Here is a 27,334-nt window from a genome sequence, read left to right on the forward strand (position 1 = left end):
ACAGCAGACCGGCACTGTTCAAGATCACGGTCCCGCAGACGTTCCAGGTCCCGACTGCGCTTCCGCTCCTGTCGCCGCTCGCAGTCCCGGCACCGTTCTCCTCTTCGGCACTGGTCGCACTCGCGGCTCCGGTCGGCATCCCGGTCGCCGGCCCGGTATTCTCGGCACCGCTTCAGCTCCTGGCACCGTGACTCCCGTAGCCACTCCCTACGCCGAGCCTCGAGATCGCGGTCGACCTCCCAGCACCGTTCCGGTCGCTGGTCCCGATCTCGCTCCTGGTACCAGTATGCCTCCCGGTACCGGTCTCCGGTGCCGAGTAGAGCTAGGCTAGCTAGAGACAGGGACTCTGCTCAGGGCCTCTCCGCTCCTCCATGGCCATCCAGACATGCTTCAGGGTCGTCCCGCGCGGACAGCTATTATGCGCAGGACCGCGAGTCCGAAGTGCCCACCGGGGTCTTCCAAGAGGCACAGGCCCAGGACCTAGGCCCACACCAGTGGTCCTTCTGGACGCCTTGGGCGTACCACCAGGCCCAAGGTGCACCAGTAGTCCTGACACATTCGGCACCATCAGAGCACCAGGTGCCAGAGGCGACGATCAGCCGTCCCCCTCCGGCTGGTACGGAGGAAGCTCCAGTCCACCCACTGGACTCCCCAGTCCCACTGGAGCAGGAGGTTGCTCAGGAGCAAGAGGCCACGCAGGACCCTCTCGTCCCAGGTGTCTCCTCTTCCTCTTCTCCCGATGAGGTGGTGGCAGGGACATCCTCCTCGGGCCCTCCTCCAACCGACCTGAGGGCCCACCAGGACCTCCTCAGGAGGGTAGCACTCAACATGAACCTCCAGGTGGAGGAGGTCCCAGAGGTGGAGGACTCGGTAGTGAGCATTCTGTCAGTGGATGCTCCCACCAGAGTGGCCCTACTGTTTATTCGTACCATCCAGGCCAATGTCGACACTATATGGCAATCGCCGGCCTCCATTCCACCTACAGCCAGGGGAGTCGAGCGTAAATATATGGTGCCCTCTAAGGGGTATGAGTATTTGTATATCCATCCTCCTCCTTGCTCACTGGTCATTCAGTCAGTTAATGAGAGGGAACGCCATGGCCAGCAGGCGGCAGCCCCAAAATCGAAGGAGGTTAGGCGAATGGACCTGCTCGGCCGTAAGGTGTACTCGGTGGGTGCCTTACAGCTCCGGGTGGCGAATCAACAAGCCCTCCTCAGACGCTATAATTACAACACATGGGCGGAGGTGGGGAGATTTACGGAACTAATCCCTCAGGATTCCCGCCAGGAGTTCGCGGCCTTCTTGGAGGAAGGAAAAAAGGTGGCTAGAACTTCCCTCCAAGCCTCGCTTGATGCAGCTGACTCAGCAGCCAGGACTCTGGCCTCAGGTGTTGCCATGAGGCGTATCTCCTGGCTTCAGGTTTCCAACCTCCCGCCTGAGCTGCAGTACACCATCCAGGACTTGCCATTCGATGGTAAAGGCCTCTTCTCAGAGAAGACTGACCCTCGGCTGCAAAGCCTGAAGGACAATAGGGTCATAATGCGTTCGCTAGGCATGCACACGCCACTGACCCAACACAGGTCCTTCTGCCCCCAACCTCCCCGGCCGTACTTTGTGCCTAGAAACAGACAGGACTTTGACAGACGGCGCGGCCGAGGTGGGCGTAGATGCCAGTCAGGACCCCAAAGGGGCTAAAATCAAGGTCCCTCGAAACCACCACCGGGACCAAAATCTAACTTTTGAAGGTGCGCCCGAGGACGGCGTACCAGTTACAGACCAGGATCCTTCTCCTCCCTTCTCCAACTGTCTCTCCTACTTCCTCCCGGCGTGGTCCCAGTTAATCTCGAATCTCTGGGTCCTACGCACGGTGGAATATGGATACCACCTCCAATTTGTTTCTACCCCACCCTCCCACCCCGTCCCTCTTCAGGGACCCCTTTCACGAGCAATTCCTCTTGCAAGAGGTGCGGTCGCTCCTCGCCATGGGGGCTATAGAGGAGGTGCCGAAGAACGAAAAAGACAAGGGGTTTTACTCCCGTTATTTCCTAATCTCCAAGTCAAAGGGAGGTCTCAGACCTATCCTAGACCTGTGAGGACTCAACCAGTTTATGATGAAGTTGAAGTTCCGCATGGTATCCCTGGGGACCATTATCCCGTCCTTGGGCCCTGGAGATTGGTATGCTGCCCTCGATATGAAGGACGCATATTTTCATATCGTCATTTTTCCTGCGCACAGGAGGTACCTCCGCTTCGTAGCCGACCGTCAACACTTCCAGTTCACAGTCCTGCCCTTCGGCCTTTCCACAGCCCCAAGGGTATTCACGAAGTGCATGGCCGTGGTCGCCGCATATCTCCGCCAATGTCGGATACACGTTTTTCCGTATCTGGACGATTGGCTCATCTGGGGGACCTCCGAGACACAAGTCACCTAGCATGTGGGCATCGTCAGGGACCTATTCACTCGTCTAGGCCTGGTGATCAATATAGAGAAGTCCTCTCTGGCTCCCACACAGAGGTTAGACTTCATAGGAGCGACCCTGGACTCCAATCTCGCCAGGGCCTGCTTACCACAGCCGCGGTTCCAGGCAACGGCAACAATCATCTGCGGTCTGCAGAATATCCCGACGACCACAGTTCGCACTTGTCTCGGTCTCTTGTGTCACATGGCTGCATGCACGTTCGTAACCAAGCACGCCAGGCTCCACCTCCGTCCGTTACAAACTTGGCTCAACTCGGTATACCGCCCGAGCATGGACTCAATAGATACAATAGTCACCATTCCCCCGAGCACTCTAGGCTCTCTAGACTGGTGGCTGACTCCCTCCCTGGTGTGTGCAGGGCTACTGTTCCATCCGCCTCAGCCCTCGGTGTCCCTGATGATGGACGCGTCTTCTCTTGGCTGGGGCGCGCACCTTGGAAGCCTTCGTACACAAGGCCTCTGGTCACCTCAGGAGCTGACGCTGCACATAAATGTCCGAGAACTGAGAGCAGTTCGCCTGGCATGCCAGGCGTTCCTGCAACATTTACGAGGCCGCTGTGTCTCAGTGTTTATGGACAACACAACGGCCATGTACTATATAAACAAACAGGGAGGGACTCGATCTTCCCCCCTTTGTCAGGAGACCATCAGACTCTGGGACTTTTGCATAGCCCACTCGATAGACCTGGTAACATCCTTTCTCCCGGGGGTTCGGAACATTCTGGCGGATCTACTGAGCAGGTCATTCCTCTGCCACGAGTGGTCGATATGCCCGGATGTTATTCATTCGGTTTTCCAGAGGTGGGGATTTCCCCACATAGACCTGTTTGCTTCCCGCGAGAACAGGAAATGCCAGATGTTCTGCTCCTTCCAAGGCCTCTCACCGGGGTCGCTCTCGGACGCATTCCTGATGCCGTGGACGAACCAGCTGCTTTATGCCTTCCTGCCGTTCCCGCTGGTTCACAAGGTCCTGCTAAAACTCTGCAGGGACAGAGCGCACCTAATCTTGATCGCTCCAGCGTGGCCCAGGCAGCACTGGTACACCACGTTGCTCGACCTGTCACTAGCCAACCCGATTACCCTGCCACTCCACCCAGACCTCATAACGCAGGACCACGGCAGACTTCACCACCCAGACATGCAGGCCCTTCACCTCAAGGCGTGGCTGCTGCATGGCTAAACCAGTCAGAGTTGCGTTGCTCTGCCTCAGTACAGCAAGTACTCCTGGGTAGCAGGAAGCCTTCCACCCGGTCAACGTATCTGGCCAAATGGAAGCGTTTCTCCTGCTGGTGTGTCACCCCCACTGAGGCCTCGATCCCAACCATCTTGGACTACCTCTGGTCTCTCAAACAGGAGGGCCTGGCGGCATCTTCATTGGGGGTGCACTTGGCGGCCATCTCTACCTTCCATCCAAGGGGGGAATGGCCGCTCCGTGTTCTCACACTCTATGGTCTCTAGATTTCTCAAGGGCCTGGAGCGCCTATTCCCACAAGTATGACGCCCCGCCCCAACATGGGACCTCAACCTAGTTCTAACCAGACTTATGTCTCCCCCATTTGAGCCGTTGGCAACATGCTCGTTGCTATACCTGTCCTGGAAGACAGCTTTTCTCGTAACCATTACATCGGCCAGACGAGTTTCTGAGCTTCGTGCTCTAACGGTGCACCCACCGTATACTGTGTTCCATAAGGACAAGGTGCAGTTGCGACCACACCCGGCATTCCTCCCTAAAGTGGTATCGGCATTCCATGTCAACCAGGATATCTTCCTTCTGGTCTTCTTCCCGAAGCCGCACTCATCATGATGGGAGCAACAGTTGCACTCCCTGGACGTCCATAGAGCACTCGCATTTTATATCGAGCGGACAAAATTATTTCATAAAACGCCCCAGCTCTTCGTCGCAGTGGCAGACCTAATGAAGGGTCTACCTGTCTCATCCCAGAGGCTCTCATCGTGGGTAACGGCATGTATCCGTACTTGTTACGAATTGACTTATGTATCCTCGAGCCACCTCACCGTACACTCTACCAGGGCTCAGGCTTCATCTGCCGCCTTCCTGGCTCGTGTACCTATCCAGGAGATATGTCGGGCAGCTACCTGGTCTTCGGTCCACACCTTTGCTTCACATTATGCTCTGGTTCAACAGTCCAGAGATGATGCAGCCTTTGGCTCAGCAGTTTTGCACTCTGCAACATTTCACTCCGACCCCACCGCCTAGGTAAGGCTTGGGAATCACCTAATTGGAATTGATATGAGCAAGCACTCGAAGAAGAAAAGACGGTTACTCACCTTTGTAACTGTTGTTCTTCGAGATGTATGGCTCATATCCATTCCAAACCCGCCCTCCTTCCCCTCTGTCGGAGTAGCTGGCAAGAAGGAACTGAGGGGCGGATGGGTCGGCAGGGGTATATATCCGGTGCCATAGCGGCACCACTCCAGGGGGCGCCAAGCCGACCCACCGAGTGTTGCTAGGGTAAAAATCTTCCGACGAACGTGCATGCGGCGCGCGCACACCTAATTGGAATGGATATGAGCAACACATCTCGAAGAACAACAGTTACAAAGGCGAGTAACCGTCTTTTTTGGCAATTAATTGGTCTTTTATATTAGCGGTAAATATGCTCAATGGCTTGCAATGGGGTGGGATCTGAGTTACTACAGAGAATTCTTTCTTGGGTGTCTGGTAGGTGAGTCTTGCCCACATGCTCAGGGTTTAGCTGATCACCATATTTGGGGCTGGGAAGGAATTTTCCTCCAGGGCAGATTGGCAGAGGCCCTGGAGGTTTTTCGCCTTCCTCTGCAGCATGGGGCACAGGTCACTTGCTGGAGGATTCTCTGCACCTTGAAGTCTTTAAACCATGATTTGAGGACTTCAATGGCTCAGACACAGGTTTGATACAGGAGTGGGTGGGTGAGATTCTGTGGCCTCCATTGTGTAAGAGGTCAGACTAGATTATCATAATGGTCCCTTCTGACCTTAAAGTCTATGATTCTTTGACTCCTGGTGCATTCCTGGTGCAGAAAGAGTGGAAATTGACGCTGTCTTCTGAGCTGAGAATTCCCTTGGTGTATGGGAGTCCATAACAGAAGAAAAGTCAGGACAGCCAGCTCCTGTATCTGCCCACCTGCCGTCTTGGTGTAGGAGGCATGTCAGGATGAAGTGAAGGGGGGGTTAAGAGTGTGTTGTTTTCTGATAGTCCTTAGAGGTTGGATGGTTCCTTGAGGACCACTACCAGCTGGCCAAGTTTAGAATAGTCCTAATTTTTTTTCTTTAAAGTCGAGTGGGGCTAGGGCCAGGGCCAGATCAGAAACAATCAGAGAATCTTGGAGCCATAATTGTCTTTTTCACAACTAAGCCCAGCAGAAACTGGGCACAGAGAATCTGGGTTTAAATGTGAAGGTAGTTGCTAGCAAAGATGTTTAATATTTTGTTGCAATGGGTGGAATTTCTCTTTTGTGTATATCAGGATGTGAAGAATGCTACAATGCACAGTACCAAATAGCACCTCAAACTCAGATAGTGGTGGGGGCCTTATAAATATTGAGATAGCCAGATAGAAAGATGGCGCATATCATTATTGCTATATCTTTATTTGTATAAAACTTATTGATCTAGAGAAGAGCATACTGTGAATCCCAACAGCAAAGACAAAGCTGGCTTTAAATAATTTAGGGTATTCAACACATTTTTAAAAGTAATGGGGCCAAATTCACTTCTGGTCTACCTCCAATGACTTCAGTAGACTTATACCATTACTATCATGTATTATTTGTGTATTTGCCAATGTACAAGCAGAGCCGTCTCCAGGCACCAGCGGAGGAAGCACATACCTGGGGCAGCACCTGCTTAAGGGGCGGCATTCCGTCCATTCTTGGGGTGGCACAGTCCGGGTGCCTTTTTTTTTGCTTCGGAAGTCCGAGCATCTTTTTTTTTTGCTTCGGCAGTTCAGGTGGCTCTTTTTTTGTTTGGGGCGGCCCTGTGTACAAGACATATAAAGTGTGCATATAATCCATTATGTCTATAACATTTTCAAACTTGGATGCCTAACATTAGACACCTACATGCACAATTAGCCACCTAAAAAGTGTCACAATATTTAGATGCGCTGAGCACCTACAGCTACAATTGAAATCAATGCTCAGCACCTCTGAAAATTAAGTCGCTTAGCTGCTTAAATATTTAGGTGCCTAATTTAGGCACCCTCATTTGAAAATGTTGCCTATAATTTTAAATTATTATGAATGTTGCTATTGTATGCAGTGCACAGCAAGAAAAGCAGTGTTAACGTTTTCTGGAGCAACTTGTAATCAATCAGGAATTTCTCAGGAAACCCTTACATAGCAAGTCATGCTGTAGCAGGTCAGCATGTGCTGAGACGTACTGGTTGAAGGGTATGGCTCTCCTTCCTGTTTTTATGCCTTTTTATCAATGTGGAAAATGTAGCAGCTCTTGGTCTTATGAAAGAACATGTCTGCCTTCAGTAAAAACCTGCTGCAGTCTGCGAGTCTGATACAATCTAGTGCAGTCCTCTGCAGTCCGCTATCCTCAGCAGAAAACTCACAGCAAGCAAACTAGCCCGAATGTAGTGGTGCTGCATTTTGTATGTGTACAGGTGGAAGAGCATAAGTGGCCTAGTTTTATCAGGGAAACCAGCAAAGTATTTCTTTTCTTTTCCAGCAATAATCATCTTCTCCTATGGGCAGGATATTTCTGAACACGGGCAAAATAGCAGCCCCTCAATTTACAAAAATAACCTCCTTCCCCACTTTAACCCTCACGATCCAAAGTCTTGGTATATAAACATTTAACTCCATATTCAGTGACCTAAGTGCACTCATACAAAAGTGTCTGATTTCCTGGGAGATTTGGCAGCTCTGAATGCATAAAAAATGTAAATAGCTCTATGGAGGCATTTGACAATAGCTGTGAAAATGTTAAGAAACTCTGGAGAAGAGATTGTATTCAGCTGCATAGATTTTAAAATGTTTTAATACAAATTAATACAGATTTTGTTCTCTTTTGTTTCTGCAGCCAAAACAACCCAATCCTGACTGGCGTTATTCTGCATCCCTAAGAGCAGGAATACAAAGGTATGTACTGTACTTCCCCTTCTTAAGGGCTTATATCTTTCTCCCTTTGTGACAGAGACTGTCTTTCAGTCTTGTACAGCTGCTGACATACACTAGTGAGATCTGCATGCTGTGACGGAAGCACCCAAGTTTTGCTTCTGAGGCATTATATCTACCAGTCCTACTGATTCACTGTAATTGTTGCCTTTTATGCTGGTCATGACTATATTAGTGTTTGGTCTATGCATTCATGTTGTTTACCTCATGCTTCTTTATACATTTACCATCGATGCCTGATTGCTACAATTACTGAATTATTTAATTGATTATACACTCTTCATTCACATTAAAACTTCTTATTATCATCCACTCTGATGAATTTCAATAGATTGTATGCAGCATCAATAGTTTTCCATCCCACTGCCTCTCATTACCATAAAAGTGTACCACTGCTGCAGGCAGTTTATTAACCACATGGTACATTCAAGGTATTTAAAAAAGTTAAAAGGGCATTGACAAGCATATCAGGCCAAGATTTCCAAGGAAACCTTCATGAGTTAGGTGCCCATCTTAGAGTCCTTTAGAAATCTCAGCCTTAGATCCCAAATTTGCCTTACTTTAATTTGCTCCTCAATAAATTTAAAAAGGAGTAAAATAATGCTGTTTGTGTAGGACCTAGATAAAATAAGATCTTTGCTCTCTGTGCTTTAGCAAATTAACTAACCAGTCTTATTCTCAGTTCTATTCTGACCTTATCAATAAGACCGGATAACAAATTTAGAAATAAGTAAAAAGGCTGTGGTAATTTCAAGTGGCATTACAAACTCAGAGGGAAAATCATTTGCTGAATACAAAAAGACATAGATTTGAGTGAATTAAAATGTATTTTCATGTTTCTCTGGAGACTATTACAGTAAATACAAAGTAAAATAACTGTACATACAATATTTGAAATGCCCTTTTAACTAAAAAAATACCTTTTTAATCAATATGAATGTTGATTTTCCTTAGTTAAATCAAGTTTAAATAGCATACAGATCAAAATCATTTAGAAAGTAACAAGATGAATTACAATCTTGCAGTATTGAGCTCCCAGTTTTAAAAATCTTGCCTATTAACCCTGAGAAATTAATTGACCACGTTTTAGAAACTTCTCTTGGTCCAAACTGAAATAGAACACCGCTTGAAATCAGTGGGAGCCTTGCCTGTATACAGGTGGAACAGGAGATACTTCAGGATTTTGCCTGAAGTAACTTGCATGATAAGTGAAGAGGGTGAGCTCATTTTAAAAATGACTATCTACTTTTTTGCATTTTAAGATATCAGACATCTATTTTCTCTCCCCCCTCTCATCATCTCCTTATGAGTTCAGGGCTAGACAATGTGCAACAATTAAATGTGCTGGTCTCATGGCAGACTGCTCATCATTTGACACTGTATAAAACTTGATATTACATGGTTACTGTAGTTTGTGACACCTAATTTCTCCCTTCAAAAGTGTTTGCCAAAAGCATAAGCTAATCAGCATTGGGTACTATAAATTGCATTGGGATATTTGCTGTAGAAGAGCGGCTGATAATAGCATGCTGAAAGAAGCCCAGAACTGACTTTCATTATTTACTTCACTGCTAAGACATCACAAACATGATATGGATTAGGGCCCAGGTCCTCAGAGGTATTTAGGCACCTAACTTCTATTTCAGTGGAAGTTAGGCACCGAAATACCTTTGAGAATCTGGGGCTAGGTGACTTCCCTGCAGTGTTAGTGATTTCACATCCTCTAGAGATAATATCTGTGTCTGATATGAACTGCATGGAATTATGTTGCAGCATTCAAATAATAACCAAAGACAATTTTTGCAGTTCTTGCAGGATTGACATGATAGATGCTTTAATAATGCATTAGCAGAATCTGCTAGCATGATGCAATGTTGCATTAGCCCTGGTGCAACAAAGAACAACTGTGACTTTGGAGAAATAGCCAGAAAATGGAATGTTGAACAAAAACAGGTCAGATGGGAACTATGTAATTTAATCAGTATGCTTGTTTATTCAGTGCTGTGCACATGGAGGATGCAGGAGTCTTACGAGGAGGGCCGGGAGGACCTGAACAGCTGTGGCCAACAGTATCCAGTGCAACACCAGGTTAGGATCAGAGTACTGACATCTAGTATTAATGGGATATTGGGAGATGTGATGGCTCTATTCCCTTAAAGAGAGGAATGATTGTTATTTGTAACACACTTCCTATTGGATCATTCTTAACTTCCTTTCTACTTTGTGTCTCTGAATTAAGTCCCTATGAAACACTCTCTTGAATATAAATAAGATAGACAGTAATAAATAAAGCAAAGAAACCTTTTTCCTTTATTCACTAGCAGGTGCATACTAGAGGTGGAATCAAGCCTCAAAATTTGGATCCACACCTGAACTTATCCAGTGTTTTGGGGAGGTCAGACCCAGGAATTTGGTATAGTTCACTAGAGAAGAAGGCCCAGTTGTGAGGTGTGGATCCAGATCCACATTTCCCCAAAGTTTGGGAGTATTTGGGTTTAGGGTTTTAATTTATCCTCCTTTTCTAATGGTCATCAAAGCTACCAATTTTGCAAAAACTGCCGCTCAGTTGGGGATGGAATAAGTAATACAGAACCTCACCAATTCTGTATTGCAAAATAGTGAAACACTATTTTGCAAACTCAGTAATTGTTTTTAAATACTGACAGGTCTCATCCTGCTGTTCAGGTAGTCAGGTTTCTTATTACTAAGTGTTCATTCCTTTAATAAATTAAACTGCAGTACATTTACTAGTATGCTATGGAGGGTTATCATAAAACATTTAACTAAACTGCTATTCACTTGTGAAAATAAATGACCAAAATACCTTTTATGATGATGTATTCTTGATTTTTTTCATTATTTACTTGCTGACTCACTAAATCAAAATTCAGTAAGAATCAGCAAAGGGTCCCGTTGATTACTGGAGATAAGCAAATTCACTCAGTTCTTTTGCAGTGAAAGCAATAGATGTATTCTCACATTACATTTTGGGATATAAAGAATTTCATCATTTAAAATGCCTACAAAGTGTTAGGAAATGGTATTTGGTGCTGCTCAGAAGTTCAGACACCAAGCACTATATTAAGGAAAAATGTGATAACATGTGGTGTGGAAGCTAAAGCTCTTTAAAAAATAATTGGATAGCTTTCGTATTTCTTTGTGGATAGAGAAGCAGAGAGATAGAGAGAAATAGAAATATTATGTGTACATTAAACATTGCTATGATTTCTTTTTATGGTTCAGCTGATTAAATATGCACAAGATTGCATTGCTATGTTACAAATATTTTACTGAACAGTTAAGCTAAAAGTTGTATTTGAGACTAGAAATACACATGGTTCATCCAGATGGCAAACAATGAAACTGGAAATAATTCACAGAACAACCTTTTAACCTGCTGACTGATTAAATATGGGAGGATCCTTAAGGCTCCTGCAGGGGCAGGAGGAACTTTCAGGGAAAAAAATAAATTAATTCCTATGGACTAGATTATCATTTTATGATCTGCCCTGGATAAGGGGCATACCATATCTGCGCCCCCCAGGAGTAGACCATGAGATGAATTGTCTCAGAGTCCAAATGCATTCCCAGCTTCAAAGATGGAGTAAGTAACTTCACTCCATTTTGTGAGGAAGTACCCTGTGTGCCTGGGTAGCTACTTGGGTTTAGGAATAAGCTGGGGAGAGGAGGTAAAACCAGTCAGGACACTTATTACTCCCCATTCCCTCTCTCTGCTCCCTCCCTGCCACTTGTGTGTAATGGGGCATATTGGACAAGTAGCCCCTGCTCTTCCGACCACAGCCAGAGTCACAGTTTGGGCAGGATCAGGCAAATGAGTAAAGAGGTAGTAAGAACTTGTATCTCCAGCCCCAGGAAGTCTTTCTGCTTTTTGAGAAAACCAGCCTCTTTAAAAGTCCAGGGTAGTTCAAACTGTTTTGAAATACAGTTTTTGTGGATCAAGTTTCTTGATCCTTCCAAATGACTATTCTTCCTGTGCAAGAAAGGATCTTTTGTTTCCTTTCTGTCTGGCCTTAAGGGTTTAATGACTGCTAAAATAACATAAATGAGACCTTCCTACTATTTGTAAACAGAAGATGTGGATTTCATTAGCCTTCAGTAACAAATAGTTTATGCATATAGAAGTGTCATTTAGCAGAAAAGGTAAAATTAACACATAACTTTAATACATTACACTTTCAAATATACAGTAGTTGTTTATCACAATGGTTTATAATTACAGCTTTGGGTTCCCACACACATTTCCTCTTTCAGTTGTTCTACCTCCTTTCCACTGCTCATGTTCATGACTTGTGCCATTTTTCATCAGGTTAAGACACAAAATTATGCTTTTCATTAGACATTTGACCCATTTCAGCCAATTACACGGGATAGAGACAACATATGCAGTTGCTCTTGACATGCTATTTACATTTGAACAGTACTACACCTGTGTCCAGATAAACTCACAAATTAGCTGCTCATTATCTCTATTTCCATCAACATATGCAGCAGCTGCAGCTCTCCACTTCTAATTAGTATAAAACTGGCTCAAATCCTGCCTCACATACACATGCTTAATACACATGTTTTACTCACTTGATTAATTCCAATTGGTTTGTCACTAAACCATTCATTTAATTTAGCACTCCACAAAAGCCTTGGATAAAATGCTTCAGACTGAAAGAATCAGAAAGTTAATCAATGAGAGCATCAAAAGATGATGTCATAGGAATGTTCTAAGAAGGATGAACAAGTCAAGTGTTAAGTCAGTAAATCCTTAATTTCTAGTGCCTAGCTATACTCAAGACACTACATGGTATATCACCAGTTCTATACTTTTCAGGGTAAATCCTGCTGTCACTTCATGGATAAAGCTTCCACTGACTTCAGTAGGAATTTCACCTAGGCAGCTGAGAGCAAAATTTGGCCCACTGTTTTTTGTCCCTTTCACAGGTTCTTACACAAAAAAGTGATGAAATCCAGATTTAAGGCTTATGCTCTGTCCCAAACTCACTCTGAGGTGAACAAAAGGCCCACTGGTCTAAGTTAAGGTTACACAATCAGATTCACTTTGGAATTCCTGCCACCTGTGTCATAGTTTAATGCTATTTAAAGAGAGGTTGCTTTAAAAATTGGTTTCCTTGTTTGAAAAACAAGTTATGAAGCATATTATATTCCTGACAAAGAGCTCTTCCAGCCTCTCAGGTAAGGTGCTACTCTGTGTATTTGGTAAATATTTTATCTCAGTGGTTTTTCTATGTATTATGACTGAGATTTTCAGAGAAGACATCCAACTCTCATTTCAATAAGTCTACATGTAGACTTATAATTATTAGACCATCTATAGGTAGACTTGTTATCTCCCTGAATGTTGCAGATCACTTGCTTTAATCATTGCTTCTGGATATTTGAAATTGCATAATGGAGATCCATTTGCATCCCAACATTTGTTACTTAAAAGAAAGTTAAGGTTGCCAAGTCAAGCACTCAAAAGCTAGGAAATGCCAGAATTAAATTTGCCCATGCAACTTTAATTCAGCCTCTTTGTGCATATGCATTATGATACAGAGTGAAATCCTGGCTCCACTGAAGTCAATGGGAAATGTGCCATTGGCTTCAGTGGGGCTAGTATTTTCACCCACCATATTAGCACTATTTCTCCACAGGAATTCCACCTCATTCACAGCACAGGATGGACCTTGCCCAGGGAATGAATCAGAGCCATGTAGTCAATGAGGCTGTTGTCTGTAGGATGGTTGCTTCATTTGTTACAGATGTTGGAAGATGTTTAGAGCATGAGGCAGGAAACTCCAGAAGGGAAAGCATGGTTATGTGATTAAAGCAACTGAATGCCATGCTGAAGAACTGCATTCTATCCCTGCCTCTGCCACGGTGTTCCTATGTGCTGCTGGGCAAGTTGCTTAAACCAGAATTTTCAGAGGTGGCTACTAATGGTGTACTGTTAATTTCCGAATGCCCAACTTGAAACACCTGGGGGCTGATTTGCAGGAGTGCTAAATGCTCACAGCTGGAACTGAAGTTGACTGGAATTCTGTTTTGAACATATATAGTGATATAAAAATGCTAGGAACTTTGAAAAATTAGGCTTTAGGGGCTAAATTCACCAAAGGACTTATATGTCTAAATCCCAGAATCTCGCCTCACCAGGATTCACAAATCCCCGGTTCAGCTGCCCCCGAGCCCTGTGGATGCCTAAACTCACTTGGTGCCTACATTTTTGTAGTAAAAGTTCCTAAATGCCTATGTTTTGGCCTCTGAGCATGCACACTGCAGCCCCATACCAGGCATATGGATGCTTAAGCCCCAGAACGAGTCATGAACTGGGGAAAGATAGGCATTTCTCTGCCTTAGTCACCTGTGGGGCTCAATGAGGTAGGTGAATTTTGAGCTTGCCTACTGGATCAGATCCCTATAGATGAACTTACACAAAAGGGCCAGGGGGAGGAGGACCTCCCTCATAACTTTTATCCCAGTGTTTAGAATACTCACCTGGGATGTGGGAGACCCTTGGTTCAAGTCCCCACCTCAGAGAGGGAAGAAATTTGAATAGGGATTTGCCACATCTCTCCTGAATGCTGTAGCTACCAGGCTTACAGAGTCATTCTCATGCTCATTTTCTCTCTGTGGTCTAATGATTCTTTCCTTATTTATCCGGTGGAACAGCTTCAACAAGGTGAGTGAGGGAGCTACGCATCACAATATCCCAGAGCTCCATGATTAGGGCACTCACCAGGGAGGTAGCAGAGTCTTATTCAGTTCCCTTCTCACCCTCAGCTACAGGGAGGGACTTGAACCAGTGGTCTCCAACATCCCAAGTGAGTACTGTAACCACTAGGCTGAGAGTTATGAGAGAGTGCTGCCTGCAGTCACTTCTTGCTAACATGGAGTATCACCTAATGCTAAGGGAGGCTTTTGTAGTTGAAAATCCAAAGCAGGAGGAGGTGCCACCAGGGGCAGCTCTAGCAATTTCGCTGCCCCAAGCACAACAGCAGTCCACAGGGGGCGCTCTGGCGGTCGCCGGTCCCGCAGCTCCGGTGGACCTCCTGCAGACGTGCCTGTGGAGGGTCCGCTGGTCCCGTGGCTCCGGTGGAGCATCCGCAGGCGTGCCTGCGGGAGGTCCACTGGAGCCGCGGGACCAGCGGACCCTACACAGGCACGCCTGCGGGAGGTCCACCGGAGCCGCCTGCCACCCTCCCGCCGACTGGCGGAGCGCCCCCCGCGGCATGCCGCCCCAAGCACATGCTTGGTGTGCTGGGGCCTGGAGCCAACCCTGGATGCCACCCTGCAGCCTGGATGTAGGTGCCTATCTCTAAGACAGGGGGCTTTCCACACACTTCTCAGCTTGGCATCTCCCACTGGCTATCTTAAGTGAGGAGCCAGTTAGCATGCTGACTTTTGTGAATCCTCTTCTAAGGCCCTTGTGCCTAGGCACCAAACTGAGGCTTTGTGAATACCAATGTTTTTTTAGGAGCCTAAAATTTAGGGGTGACTACACTCAGTTTCTTTGTGAATCTAGCCATGGCTGTCTTAAATTGGATGCCCAAAATTGGCGGATATTAAACAAATATGTCCTTAATTGCTCCTCGCCTCAGTTTCCCTCTGTAAAATGTGGGATGATAATACCGGTGTATCTCATAGGGGTGCTATAAAGATAAACTCATCAATGTTTGTAAAGCACTCAGATGCTATACTGAAGAATGTCCATGATGAGAAAACCTATGTGGATATTAATTCTGTATTCAGTGTAGGATTTAAATGGAGTAGAGTAAATAAAGCATGGGGCCATATACTGAATGATAACTGTGAACAGAAGTATTGAATGGCTTCCCATTTAGTGAGCACTGTTCATCCTGTGCCCTGAATGAGGCAAGGAACCTATGGAAAAAATAGCATATGATCATGTAATTAAGAACTGTGGGTGAAATACTGGCCCCACGGAAGTCAATTGCAAAGCTCCCATTGACTTCAGTGGAGCCAGGATTTCACTCTGTACCATAATGGATATGCACAGAATGGCTGAATTAAGGTGGCATGTGAGATGAATCCTGAGATTTCCTAACTTTTGAGTGTTTGACTTTGCAACTTTAATTTTCTTTTAACATTGGCTTCTTAATGTAATTTCTCACATTTTTTAAAGAAAGCAAATTGAAAAAAAATTAGAAATTCTGTAGTGTGGAACCATATTGACCCCAACAAGAGTAATCAGCAGGACTGGGACCTTTAGATCCACAGCACAGACCTTTGCCACCATTTGAGCTAGCTGAGTAACTAGTAGCAGTAATACATTGTTATCCCCTAAGTGGATTAGCCAGTAGAGGGGGAAGAGAGAGACAATTTACCAGTGAGTTTAAGAGCTATTTATTGACAGCAGATGAATGTTGAGACTTGGGAATCTGGGTTCAGTGCTAGATTCTGGAGGGGAGTGTAACCTAGTGATTATAAACCCTTCTGCTTCTGTCCCTGCAATGCTGATCCCTTCTACTCTTGTTCTCTCCAGTCTGTCCCTGTTTCAGTCTTCTCCACTTTAGGTCCTGTCTCAGTCTCCCTTACTCTCACTGGCTTCTATCTCAGTCTCTTTCCCTCTGTTTTTCTGTTCTCCCCACTGGTTCCTGTTTTAGTCCTCCCCCAGCAGCTGGAACAGAGAAGGAGAGCTCTGAAAATGGCAATCAGAAAACCTAGGAGAGGATATATACTCTATTAATCTATTTCTGCATAAAATCTTTATGCTGAGTAGATCAGTTTAGGTGATGTTGACTAGTTTATAAGAAAGTCTTGCATGCTAAATACAGCTGATAGAGATCTTAATCCTACTGATAAAAGTTGCAGAAATAGAACGAGTTATAAATACTGGAACAAAAATAAACAATTAAAAACATCTGCAAACATGACAAATAAGCATTAAAATGGTCTAATCTGAAAAGCAGTGGAAGCCTTTATATGATATTTGTAATGGTGGTACTGGATGGGAGACAGAGTGCTGAGAATGGGATGATTGCCTGGGAAATTGTGAAGAGAGAAATGAAGACGGGATGATGATAAGGGGCCTGGGAAAGGTGACAGAGAGCAGGAAGATAGCACTGAGCACTTAGTAGATTTTAAGGCCAGAAGGAACCATTACGAGGCCATGGGATTTCACCCAGTGGTTCTTACATCCAGCTCATAATTTGTGGTTGAACAAGAGCAATCTTTCAGAAAAACATCCAGTCTTGATTTAAAGACTTCAAATGATGGAATGAGATGAGAGGGGCCAAGTCAAAGGGGCATGGGGTAATGAGGCAGGGTTGGTAGAGGATGTAAAAAGGGTTGAGAGCTCTGAGAATGGGATTATAGAAACTCTGGGAAAAGAGAACAGAAACCACTGAGAATGGGATGAGTGAGTGTCTTAAAAATGGGGCATTGAGCACCCAGAATGGGATCAGGAGGGCCCTCTATTGGAGTGGGATATTAGAAGCCTTAGGATACGGGACAGAGAACACTGAAAATGGGATTATAGAGACTCTGGAGAGAGCCCAGAGAATAAGTTATTAGAGATCCTGGGAAAGGGGGGCGGAAAGCCATGGTAATAGTTAATGGGCTTCTGGGACAGAGGACACAGAGCCCTGCTGTGGCTGTCTCCAGGTAATATAATTTCCATTTGAAAAATATGATTTGATCTGTCCAAATGTTTGAATCCATTTAGCATCTCTAGAGAAGGAATGAATGACTTTAATGACTTTAATACAAGAACTAGGGGTCATAATACAAGAATTAGGGGTCACCAAATGAAATTAATAGGCAGCAGGTTTAAAACAAATAAAAGGAAGTTCTTCTTCACACAGCACACATTCAACTTGTGGAACTCCTTACCTGAGGAAGTTGTGAAGGCTAGGACTATAACAGTGTTTAAAGGGAACTGGATAAATTCATGGAGGTTAAGTCCATAAGTGGCTATTAGCCAGGATGGGTAAGGAATGGTGTCCCTAGCCTCTGTTTGTCAGAGGATGGAGATGGATGGCAGGAGAGAGATCACCTGATCATTGCCTGTTAGGTTCACTCCCTCTGGGGCACTTGGCTTTGGCCACTGTCGGTAGACAGGATACTGGGCTAGATGGACCTTTGGTCTGACCCGGTATGGCCATTTTTATGTACTTTTTCCAGTCTGACCCTTTTACTCTTACATCAGACACAGCCCTTGAAATTCATAAGGCATAATGCTCCAATAGCTGCTCACGGGGATGCCATGATATTGTCATGGGGATCTTAGTTCATGAGATTTTTTTAAATTTAATTTTAAAGAGCAAGAGTCAAAGCAGATTGTTTGTATGACTGGGAGAGGCCCTTGCCTTTCACATACCTTGTTCCCATGGATATGTATGGTGATCCTAAGTGGGGGATGTTTTCTTCCCAGTTGCAGTAGCGGGCTTTCCTCTCCTCCCTCAAGTGATCTTCCTTAGCTAAGGAAGGAAGGCTGGATACTACTCTCTTTGGACTCCATTGGTGTCATGTCTAGGTCAGCCACAGATGTCATTGTAGATGTGCCTCCGTGGATCACAACTGAGAATACCAAATTCAGGACAAACTGCTGAGAAATAGGGCAGATACACCCCAAGACGGGTAGCTAATCCCCCATAGGATATACCAAACCAGCAACAAAAATAAACTTCTGTTTCACCACACGGACTAATAAGAAGTCATGAAAGCAGTTTCCTTAGCCGCATTCCAGTCCTTGTATCACCACCAGAAACATTAGACTTAGAGGTGAGTGGTTCTTTAAAACCAGTTTCACCAGATGGAAGGTTCTTCTGATCCCAAAGGACCAGCCACACACCCAGGTCAATATACAACTCAGATCTTACCCCAAAATCACGCTGTTGCCAATCCTTTAGTATCTAAAATCTAAAGGTTTATTTATAAAAAGAAAGAAAGAAAGGTGAGAGTTAAAATTGGTTAAAGGAATCAAATACATACAATAATTGCAAAGTTCTTGGTTCAGATTTGTAGCAGTGATGGAATAAACTGCTGGCTTAAGTCAAGTCTATGCTTGCTTCCAAATCATTGGAAGGACCTCAGTCCCTTGGTTATAATGCCCCCATTAGTATAAGTTTATAGTCCAGAGGTTTGAGGAGGAAAGAGGCAAAATGGAGATATTTCCAGGGCCTTTTATAGTTTCTGCCATGTGGAGGGAAACCCATTGTTCTCACTGTGGAAAATTACAGTAACAAGATGGTTTGAAGTCACATCGGCAAGTCACATGTCCATGCATGATTTTGCCTAGTCATAGTAGAAGTCATAACCTATACCTCAAAAAGCACGTTCACAGGAAAGTCCATTCGGGGTAGGTGGGCATCTTCCATTGTGAGTTAAATGTTCTTTTGATGGGACACTCAATTTGAATAGTCCCGCCAAGATGTGCTGGCTAACTACCTTGTGGGTACTATCCAGGAGCAAACATTCTGAAATCCAAGTATAAAGCCAACAGTCATAACTTCAAATACAAAAATGATACATGCATACAAATAGCATAGTCATATTCAGCAAATCATAATCTTTCCACAGACACCTTACTTGACAACCTTTTTACAAGATTTGTCACAAATATATAACAGTGGTTGCAACAAGGATCTATATAGTTATATTTTAATCAGATAACATCACAGTCACTTAAGAGAAACACAAGAGCTGAGGGTGCTGCCTCTGCAATGCTCCTGCTGGCCCACAAAAGACTAGAGATGGAAATCGAATCTGGGTCTCATATGGTGGTGCAGTGCATTACATCCCTATTTTAATATAAATAAACCACTGTGACCATCTCACCTGTGAATCCCATCCTCAGATCCCATTTCTGAGTCTCATTACTGGCTCCTTGAATTACATTCAAGTTTGTTGCTCTCACCTTCAAAAGATCATGTGGTCTTACCCATGCCTTCATGTCTGTCTTCATTACTGTGTACACTTTCTCACTCCTGGTGCATCTCCCAGTTTTCTCTGCATACTATTTCCTTTGTTTGCATTTTTTGCCTTCTTTCATGCTACGTCATACATTTTGAACAGCCTCCTGCCTCTGGTCTGCCAAGTGTTCATCTTTCTTCTCTTCCTGTTCTTCCTTAAAACCCATTTCTCTCATGAACCCTCCCTACTCTGATCTCCTCTCTGTAGGACTTTCCATTATCTCCTCTATCTGAATTGTTGTCCCAGAAGTGTTGGAAATGAGGTCACCAGCATGGCCATACATGACCTTTACAATATTTCACATTGAGCTAAGAGTCTGCTGTGATAAGTGCTTCCCATTTCTAACAGCCATATGGAAGGTGGAGAAGACTAAGAATTTCAGGTCTTTGCTGAATGAAAACATTTTGAAATCAAAAAGATTTTCAAAAACTATGCTAGAAACAATTAAATATGTATACTGTAGCTGCAACATGACAGCCCAGCTATTATTTTTTTTAAAATGCCAATGATCTTTCTGACTGGAAGCACATATTTAGTTTACAAGATGCAAATTGCTGCTGAACCTTTTGGTGCAGCTCTCAGTATTTGCAGACTATTAGACTCAATAACTGATTGCAATAATTTATGCATTCTTCAGCAGAATGGTGACCCTGTGCCTCCATCACATTCAGTGAAGTGGGGCAAAATACACTATATTATACAGAGATTGTAGTCACCCCATATTTAATACTGAAAGCTAGTATACATTTGATTTTGGACCCACCCTCAACTTCAGCAAAACCCAATCAATCTACCCAAAATTATGTGTGTGATTTTAGGGTTAATTTTTTTTTCTGGAAAGTACAAGATAAATCAGACATTGTATTTGGGAGCTATTGTGGTTCAAAAATGAGGTGGTCATACTTCTTGAACATTTACAAGGATCCTGGGACGGGGGTTAGGAGGGGTTGGGTGGGTTGGGTCTCATGATTCAGATTTGTTTTAATCTGTCTGGACGAGGGCTGGTGTGATTGAGTAGGTTTTTTGTTTTGTTTTTGAGGGGGGAGGATGTTCTTAGAAAAGTTATGCTGTTATTCATAGCAATGTTATGTATACCTAGTATCTAGGAAATTTTTAATTCCATCTGCTAGAAGCCCTGGCATCCATTTATGAGCTTCCCAAAGTGTGCAAAAGGCCCATGTGCACTTCATGACCTCCACATAAGGCATCTCTTCTGATGCAAGCATCCCTAAGGCCCACATCTGAGCAATTGCTCTATGCTGAGATGCTAAATGCACATAACACTGGAGGCCTGTACACTTAAATCCCATGAAAGCCTAGAGGAGGAGGAGATGGTGGCTTTCTTGAGGCTATTGAAGAACAAGGTTCTGAGCTTATCTCGTTCTAGACCCATCTTTGCTACTGAATGGACAGAACAGTATATGGCATTTTACAACCATTAGTGAGATCTCACAGCACCTCTGTCAGTCAGGCAGACAGTCTGTTTCTGAGAGAGAAACAGACTCAGGAAAGTTTAAGTGACTTGCTCATGGTCATATGAAATTAGAGCCCAGATCTCCTTACTACGAGTCAGCAAAGAATCCTGTGGCACCTTATAGACTAACAGATGTTTAGTAGCATGAGCTTTCGTGGGTGAACACCCACTTCTTCGGATGCAAGCAGTGGAAATTTCCAGGGGCAGGTGTGTATATATAAGCAAGCAAGAAGCAAGCTAGAGATAACGAGGTTAGATCAATCAGGGAGGATGGGGCCCTGTTCCAGCAGCTGAGGTGTGAAAACCAAGGGAGGAGAAACTGGTTCTGTAATTGGCAAGCCATTCACAGTCTTTGTTTAGTCCTAAACTGATGGTGTTACTTGACACCATGCAAGGCACTGCATTTAGCCGTATGGAGTGGAAATCCATCCCCTGGAAATTTCCACTGCTTGCATCCGAAGAAGTGGGTGTTCACCCACGAAAGCTCATGCTACTAAACATCTGTTAGTCTATAAGGTGCCACAGGATTCTTTGCTGCTTCTACAGAACCAGACTAACACGGCTACCCCTCTGATACTTACTACGAGTCCTGTGCTTAATTCACTAGACCATAGAACGTGACCCCTCTCCCTCCCAAGTCCTTCCGATCTATTTAACCTCTCTATTGTTTTTATTATTTAATGTATAGGGAGCACTGTGGTGATAACACTTACTTACCTATCTCACAGGGATACCTACATTATGGCCCTCTTGGTTAAGGCACAGCCAACACTCTTCACAGATACTTACTGTCTCAAGGAGGTGGAGGGGGAATGATTCACTTCACTACAGACATGTAGATCACCCATCAGACAACTGCCACAATTTGTGACAGTGAACCCACTTGGTCACTTTTAGGGGAGGAAACTTGGTCAGGGGCAGAGGGTTGGTAGTGCGGCAAGTTCCAGCCAGATGTCACACTGGGCCTGTGCAGTTTCCAGAAATTACATGCTGTGTGTATGTGACCCTACTTTGAAAAGGGAGTAAATCAAAGCACACTAAGAAACTGTTTGTGTGAAGCAGCAGGTTCCACACAGACACTGTGCGGCAGGCTAGCATGGGATAGTATTGCACCCCAGCTTCCCATGAACTAATGGTTCATCTCAACAAGCCCTAAGTATGCCACAAATGGAGGCAAATAATAAAGGAGTGGCTGACAATATGTCCCTGGAGCTCATGGCCTCAGAAAATGAGCCCAGTGAGGTGTGTGCAGTCCAGGGTTGCCTTGCAAAAATTGTGTGTGTATCTACACTGTAATCATGAGTGTGATTGCAATTGGTGTAGACATACCTGAGCTAGTAGCTCAGGTACCAGAGCAATGAATCTCTGTCAGTGCACCTTTGAGCATGGCCTAACCATGCATGGAATTACCCAGTGTTCCTTAGTCAGTGCTCAAGCTCACTAGATTGAAGCTCCATGATTGCGGTGTAGACATACCCTAAAATCCAAAAGGCCAAATTCAGAATCGAGACTAAGTGAGACTATGAAAGACTAAGGAAGTTTAGAGGGTGTCCAAATCAGTGTAACCTACACTTTCTTCCGGCCCCTCAGCATGTATGTTTCACCAGCTTATCCTTCTCCTAGACTTACTGAGACTCCCTTGGATCTAATTACTTATTCAGAACCCCTTACATTCAAAGAACCAATTTCAGAGGTGATGTGCAATTCAGATCCCTTACATTAAACACCCACCATGTCAATGTCTCAGGGAGCCTAATTTACACACTAAGGAGCTAGGAGAAGGTATAAGCTAATGTAACTCCCCACCCTCCTTTAACTTACACTTTCTTATATCTTCTCCTGGCATTGCCAACTCTATTATTCGTTGTAACTATAAGGAGTCTCTCTCAAACTGGTGGAATAACAGCCTTATTTAGCTGAAAGTGCTTGACTTTAATATTTGTTATTATTATTATTATTATTTATTATTAATTTATTATATACATTACACCCAAACATTTGCAAGGCATTTCAAAAATAGTCAAGCAAGGTCCCCATGCTGAGGAACTTGAAATCAGGATTTTAGATCTGACACAAGTGAGGAAGAGAACAAACAGGAAGAGGGCAGAGTAGGGGAGGACAGTTCTTACAAAAAGATCACCCAGTGACTCAGTTGTTTCACTTACATTTCTCAGTGGGTAATTTCGTTACAAATCTGTTCTAATTTTCAAAGTTAAGCAGGTTTGTACTTGGCTGGGAGACCTCCGCTTAGTACAGGGGTGGGCAAACTTTTTAGCACGAGGGCCACATCGGGGTTGTGCAACTGTATGAAGGGCTGGGTAGGGAAGGCTGTGCCTCCCCAAACAGCCTGGATCCCACCCCCTATCCGCCCCTCCCACTTCCTGCCCCCTGACTGCCCCCCTCAGAACCCCCAACCCATCCAACCCCCCCTGCTCCTTGTCCCCTGAAGCCCCCTCCTGGGACCCCCGCCCCCTATCCAACCCCCCTGCTCCCTGTCCCCTGACTGTCCTGACCCCTATCCACAACCCTGCCCCTGACAGCCCCCGGACTCCCACCCCTATCCAACTGCCCTCTGCTCCTTGTCCTCTGACCACCCCGTCCCGGGACCCCTGCTCCTAACTGTCCCCCAGGATCCCACCCCTTATCCAACCCCTGCTCCCTGTCCCCTGATTGCCCTCCCGACCCCTATCCACATCCCTGCCACCTGACAGGCCCCCCAGAACTCTAACTCCCGACCTTCCCTGTTCCCCATCCCTTGACCGCCCCCCCAGAACCTCCACCCCATCCAACTGCCCCCTCCTCCCTGACTGCCCCCCAGGATGCCCCGCTCCCTTGCCCAACCCCCCCGCCCCCTTACCAGCAGCAAGAGCTCGCAGCCGCAACACCTGGCCAGAGCCAGCTGCGCTCCCCACGCTGCCCAGCGGGAGCAGTGTGCTAGAGTGCAGCCTGCACAGCTGGGTGGCTGTGGGGGAGGGGCCGGGGACTAGGCTTCCCGGCCGGGAGCTCAGGGGCCGGGCAGGACGTCTGCCCACGTTTGCCCGTGTCTGGCTTAGTATCAAGGTTTGCTGCTTTTCTGTGATAATAATGGCAGCACCCAATGATTTATGTATTTAATGCATGCCTAATGGTAATACTCTGCATTTATGCAGAAGACATGAATTTGATTCCCCCGCCTATTATTTCCCTAAGACTTCAGTAAGTAAAAGAAACAATCCCTATCCTGCAGCTTTACTACCTTGGATTGTGATCATGTCAGATTTTATAAACTAAGTAAGGATTTGCCTGGCCAGTACTTGGATGGAGTGTGTGGAATTTACATCTTTTTTGCATGAGACTGCAGCTGCTATTTTGTCTCTGACTGTGCTCCTTCTTTCTTCCTAGTTATGTTTCTGCTTTCACCAACTTACGTATTTACTCCTTTATAGTCTTTAGAAATTGTTTTTTGAAAAGGAAATTATATTAAAATATATGTTAATTCAACATTTTGGTGTTCAGATTCCCAGAGGAATCTCAACTCTGTACATACATGTGATTCATTACCAGTGTGACATGTCTTTCAGCAAATAAAACAATATAATGGAAAAGTACTGTGACATTTTCAATAACTGTATATGTATGTACATATGTAGCCTTATGCATTACTGCATATACATGTGTGATCAGACATGGAAAAACTGTACTATAATAGACACATGTGAGGGGACAGAACTAAGGTATTATTTTGCTGGTGGTGGTGATTATTGTAGTATAGTGGTGCCTAGCAGCTCTGACTAAAAGGTTGGGGATCCATTGTACTCGGCAGTACAAGTAGATTCTGTGGTACAGCTGGGAATTGAATCCTGCTCAGTGCTTTTAAACACTAGACCAAACTTTCTTTCTAAGAGATGCCAAGTACTCCTTAGATGGTACCGAAGCCTTAACTCTCGTTGAATTGCATGAGAGATACAAAGGGTGCTCAGCACCTCCCAGGATTGAGCGCTAAATTTATTCTGGGAACTTTGTGGCAGATCGTCTGCCCTGTTCCATCCCTTCTGTGCCCAGTGTGGCCCCATCATTTTGCTAAGGAGTAACCTAGCAGGATTAGATCCAGTGTAGATGGCTTCTATGTCACTTACCCCAGAGACCCTAGAGCCAGGACATGTGACGAGCAGCAAGGAGACATGGCTGGAGCCACAGGCAAATGGCCGTTTGGGGATTGTTTCCAGATAGCACATGTTAAAATAGCTATGAGGATGCTCTAGCTTGCACCAGGGTCAGGGATGGACAGAGAATCAGAAATCTGAAACCATCTCCTTGATGTCCTCCCTCCCCATCATCCCACTGTGGCCAGCAGAAACTCGGTGCAGTAGAGAACCTGGCCCTTTAACTCAAAATTTCCTGAGCATTGTGTGATTAAAATCTCAGCATCTATGTTTCACTGTGCAGACACTACATAAACATTGTCAGGCCTTCAGCAGTACAGAAGCTCTCATTTAAAGAGAAAGGCTCCTTCACATTCCTGTTGTCCATTATGTTTCCCGATTTAACAACCTTGCTAAGCCTCTTAACATCCTTCCATTCAAGCAGGACAGGGCAGGGTAGAGCAGAACAAGGAGTGCTGCTGCAGTGCTCTTTCTGTTTATCTAGCACATAACCTGATTATTTACATAACACTGACCTAGCAATGCTGCATTGACTGTGAGGTCTTTAAACTCCCAGCCATTCAGTCATTACTTGTGTGCACTCAGAGGGTGGAATGAGGGATGTAGAACAGTAATAACAGCACTCGAAGGCATCTCCTTCATTATGGGGATTTAATTCTCAGAAAATTGAGGCTCTGGCTGTGGAGGGAATAAGAGTCTGAGTACAGCTTCTATGTTGTTGTCTTATATAATTATATTCCCCATCCCTAAAAGCCTTCCCTTATAGTACACACACACAGCCAAGAAGGGAAATGGATTGAGTAGGGGGGAAAAGCCCTCATGGCTGTTGTAGAGATTGTCTCTCTATATTTATATTGAAAAAAATTGTGAGCTATTTCTACAAGTGCAGGTAGGTTAGAATAATCCTTGAAGAGGCAGGGGAGAGTTGGAATGACCTCTGGTAGTTATTGCTCAGCCTCTTTTCCCCATCTCAGCGTGCAAAGCTTACCAGATTCAGAACCTGATAGCAGACTCAAAACAAAACTGTGAACAACTTCATCTTATCCCACACCTAACACTGCCAGGGAGGCTGCAGCTAAAAGTGAATTCATTGGCTAAGCTTTGAACAATATAAAATTTCATTGCTTGTGTTTTGATCCAGTTTGTTGCTAGGGAAAGATGAAGCGTTTCATTAATTATCACTAGCAGCCTAGTTCTGTCTTGTGACTGCTTTGCATGGTTTGTTTTTCATCTCTGAGAAAGGAGCAGGTTTGATTTTCACAAGGAAAAACCAAACTCTATTCCCTAAGGGGCAAACCCTGCATCTCTGACTGCACAGGCTTCCCCGGCAGCAGAAACAATTGCTATTCTGTTGCAAAAAGAGAAGCAGGATCTGAGGGGGCTGTGAAGGGGTTCAAATCCCATGTCCTCAGCACCATAGGGGAGCCCTATGCTAGAGCATAAAGAGCTTGGTTGCATGAAAGTCTGGGAGTGGGGACAGATGATTCATTGCTATGTGGATGTTCCCATCCTCCTCCCATGGGAGCAGTGTTTTTCCCTCTGTGCATCTCCCCAGTTCAGCCACTAGAGCTGGATGCTGGGCCAGCGCTTTGTTCATTAGTTACACATGCTTTGCCCATAATTGCACCCGGAGTGCCCAGATCAGATGTATAAAAACTAGCTTGCTTTTAAGCTTTGAAAAAGAAATACTCAATTAGTTCCTTATATTTTATTCACAAGTCGTGGACTAGAGTCTCTAAACAAGCTCAGCAAATTTCTGAGCTCCAGACTTTCACACATGATAATCTACTGAAGCTGTCTCCCATTCTCCCATTCAAGCAGGCACCCTGCCTGCCCAGCTATCAGTGTTATATTTAAAACGTGGTTCCTTTTTAAGTATCCCAAAATTAACCAGTTTTTTTTTCAAAGATGAAAAAGAAACCATCTGCAGCCACATCATTCAATAATCTTCAAGTGATAAAGAGCAAAACATTTCAACTTGTCTTATGGCAGTAGTGCCAACACCAAACATTCAGAAACCATGTCAGGCCCCCAAAGTCATGAGATTGGCTTAAAAAATCAAGAGATTTTTTTAAAAAATGATAATTTCTTGATTCTTTTAGTTTACCTTCTGGTATGGTGGTCTTTAGAGTTCATGTTTTCAAGATTTTCTCTGCAACCACG

At 44.8% G+C, this 27,334-nt stretch overlaps 1 protein-coding gene across 1 annotated transcript in view; it reads left to right on the forward strand.

The window, feature by feature from the left end:
- Window positions 1-27,334, forward strand: part of LOC120370231 (protocadherin alpha-5-like) — a 269,071-nt gene that overhangs the window by 190,972 nt on the left and 50,765 nt on the right. Inside the window, exons 5-6 of the mRNA XM_039484611.1 lie at window positions 7,512-7,570; window positions 9,606-9,694. Of these exons, the coding sequence (XP_039340545.1) occupies window positions 7,512-7,570; window positions 9,606-9,694 (148 nt within the window). The remainder of the gene's footprint in view (window positions 1-7,511; window positions 7,571-9,605; window positions 9,695-27,334) is intronic.

The sequence above is a fragment of the Mauremys reevesii genome, linkage group 8 (assembly GCF_016161935.1).
Source record: "Mauremys reevesii isolate NIE-2019 linkage group 8, ASM1616193v1, whole genome shotgun sequence".
In the NCBI taxonomy this organism is placed as follows: domain Eukaryota; kingdom Metazoa; phylum Chordata; order Testudines; family Geoemydidae; genus Mauremys; species Mauremys reevesii.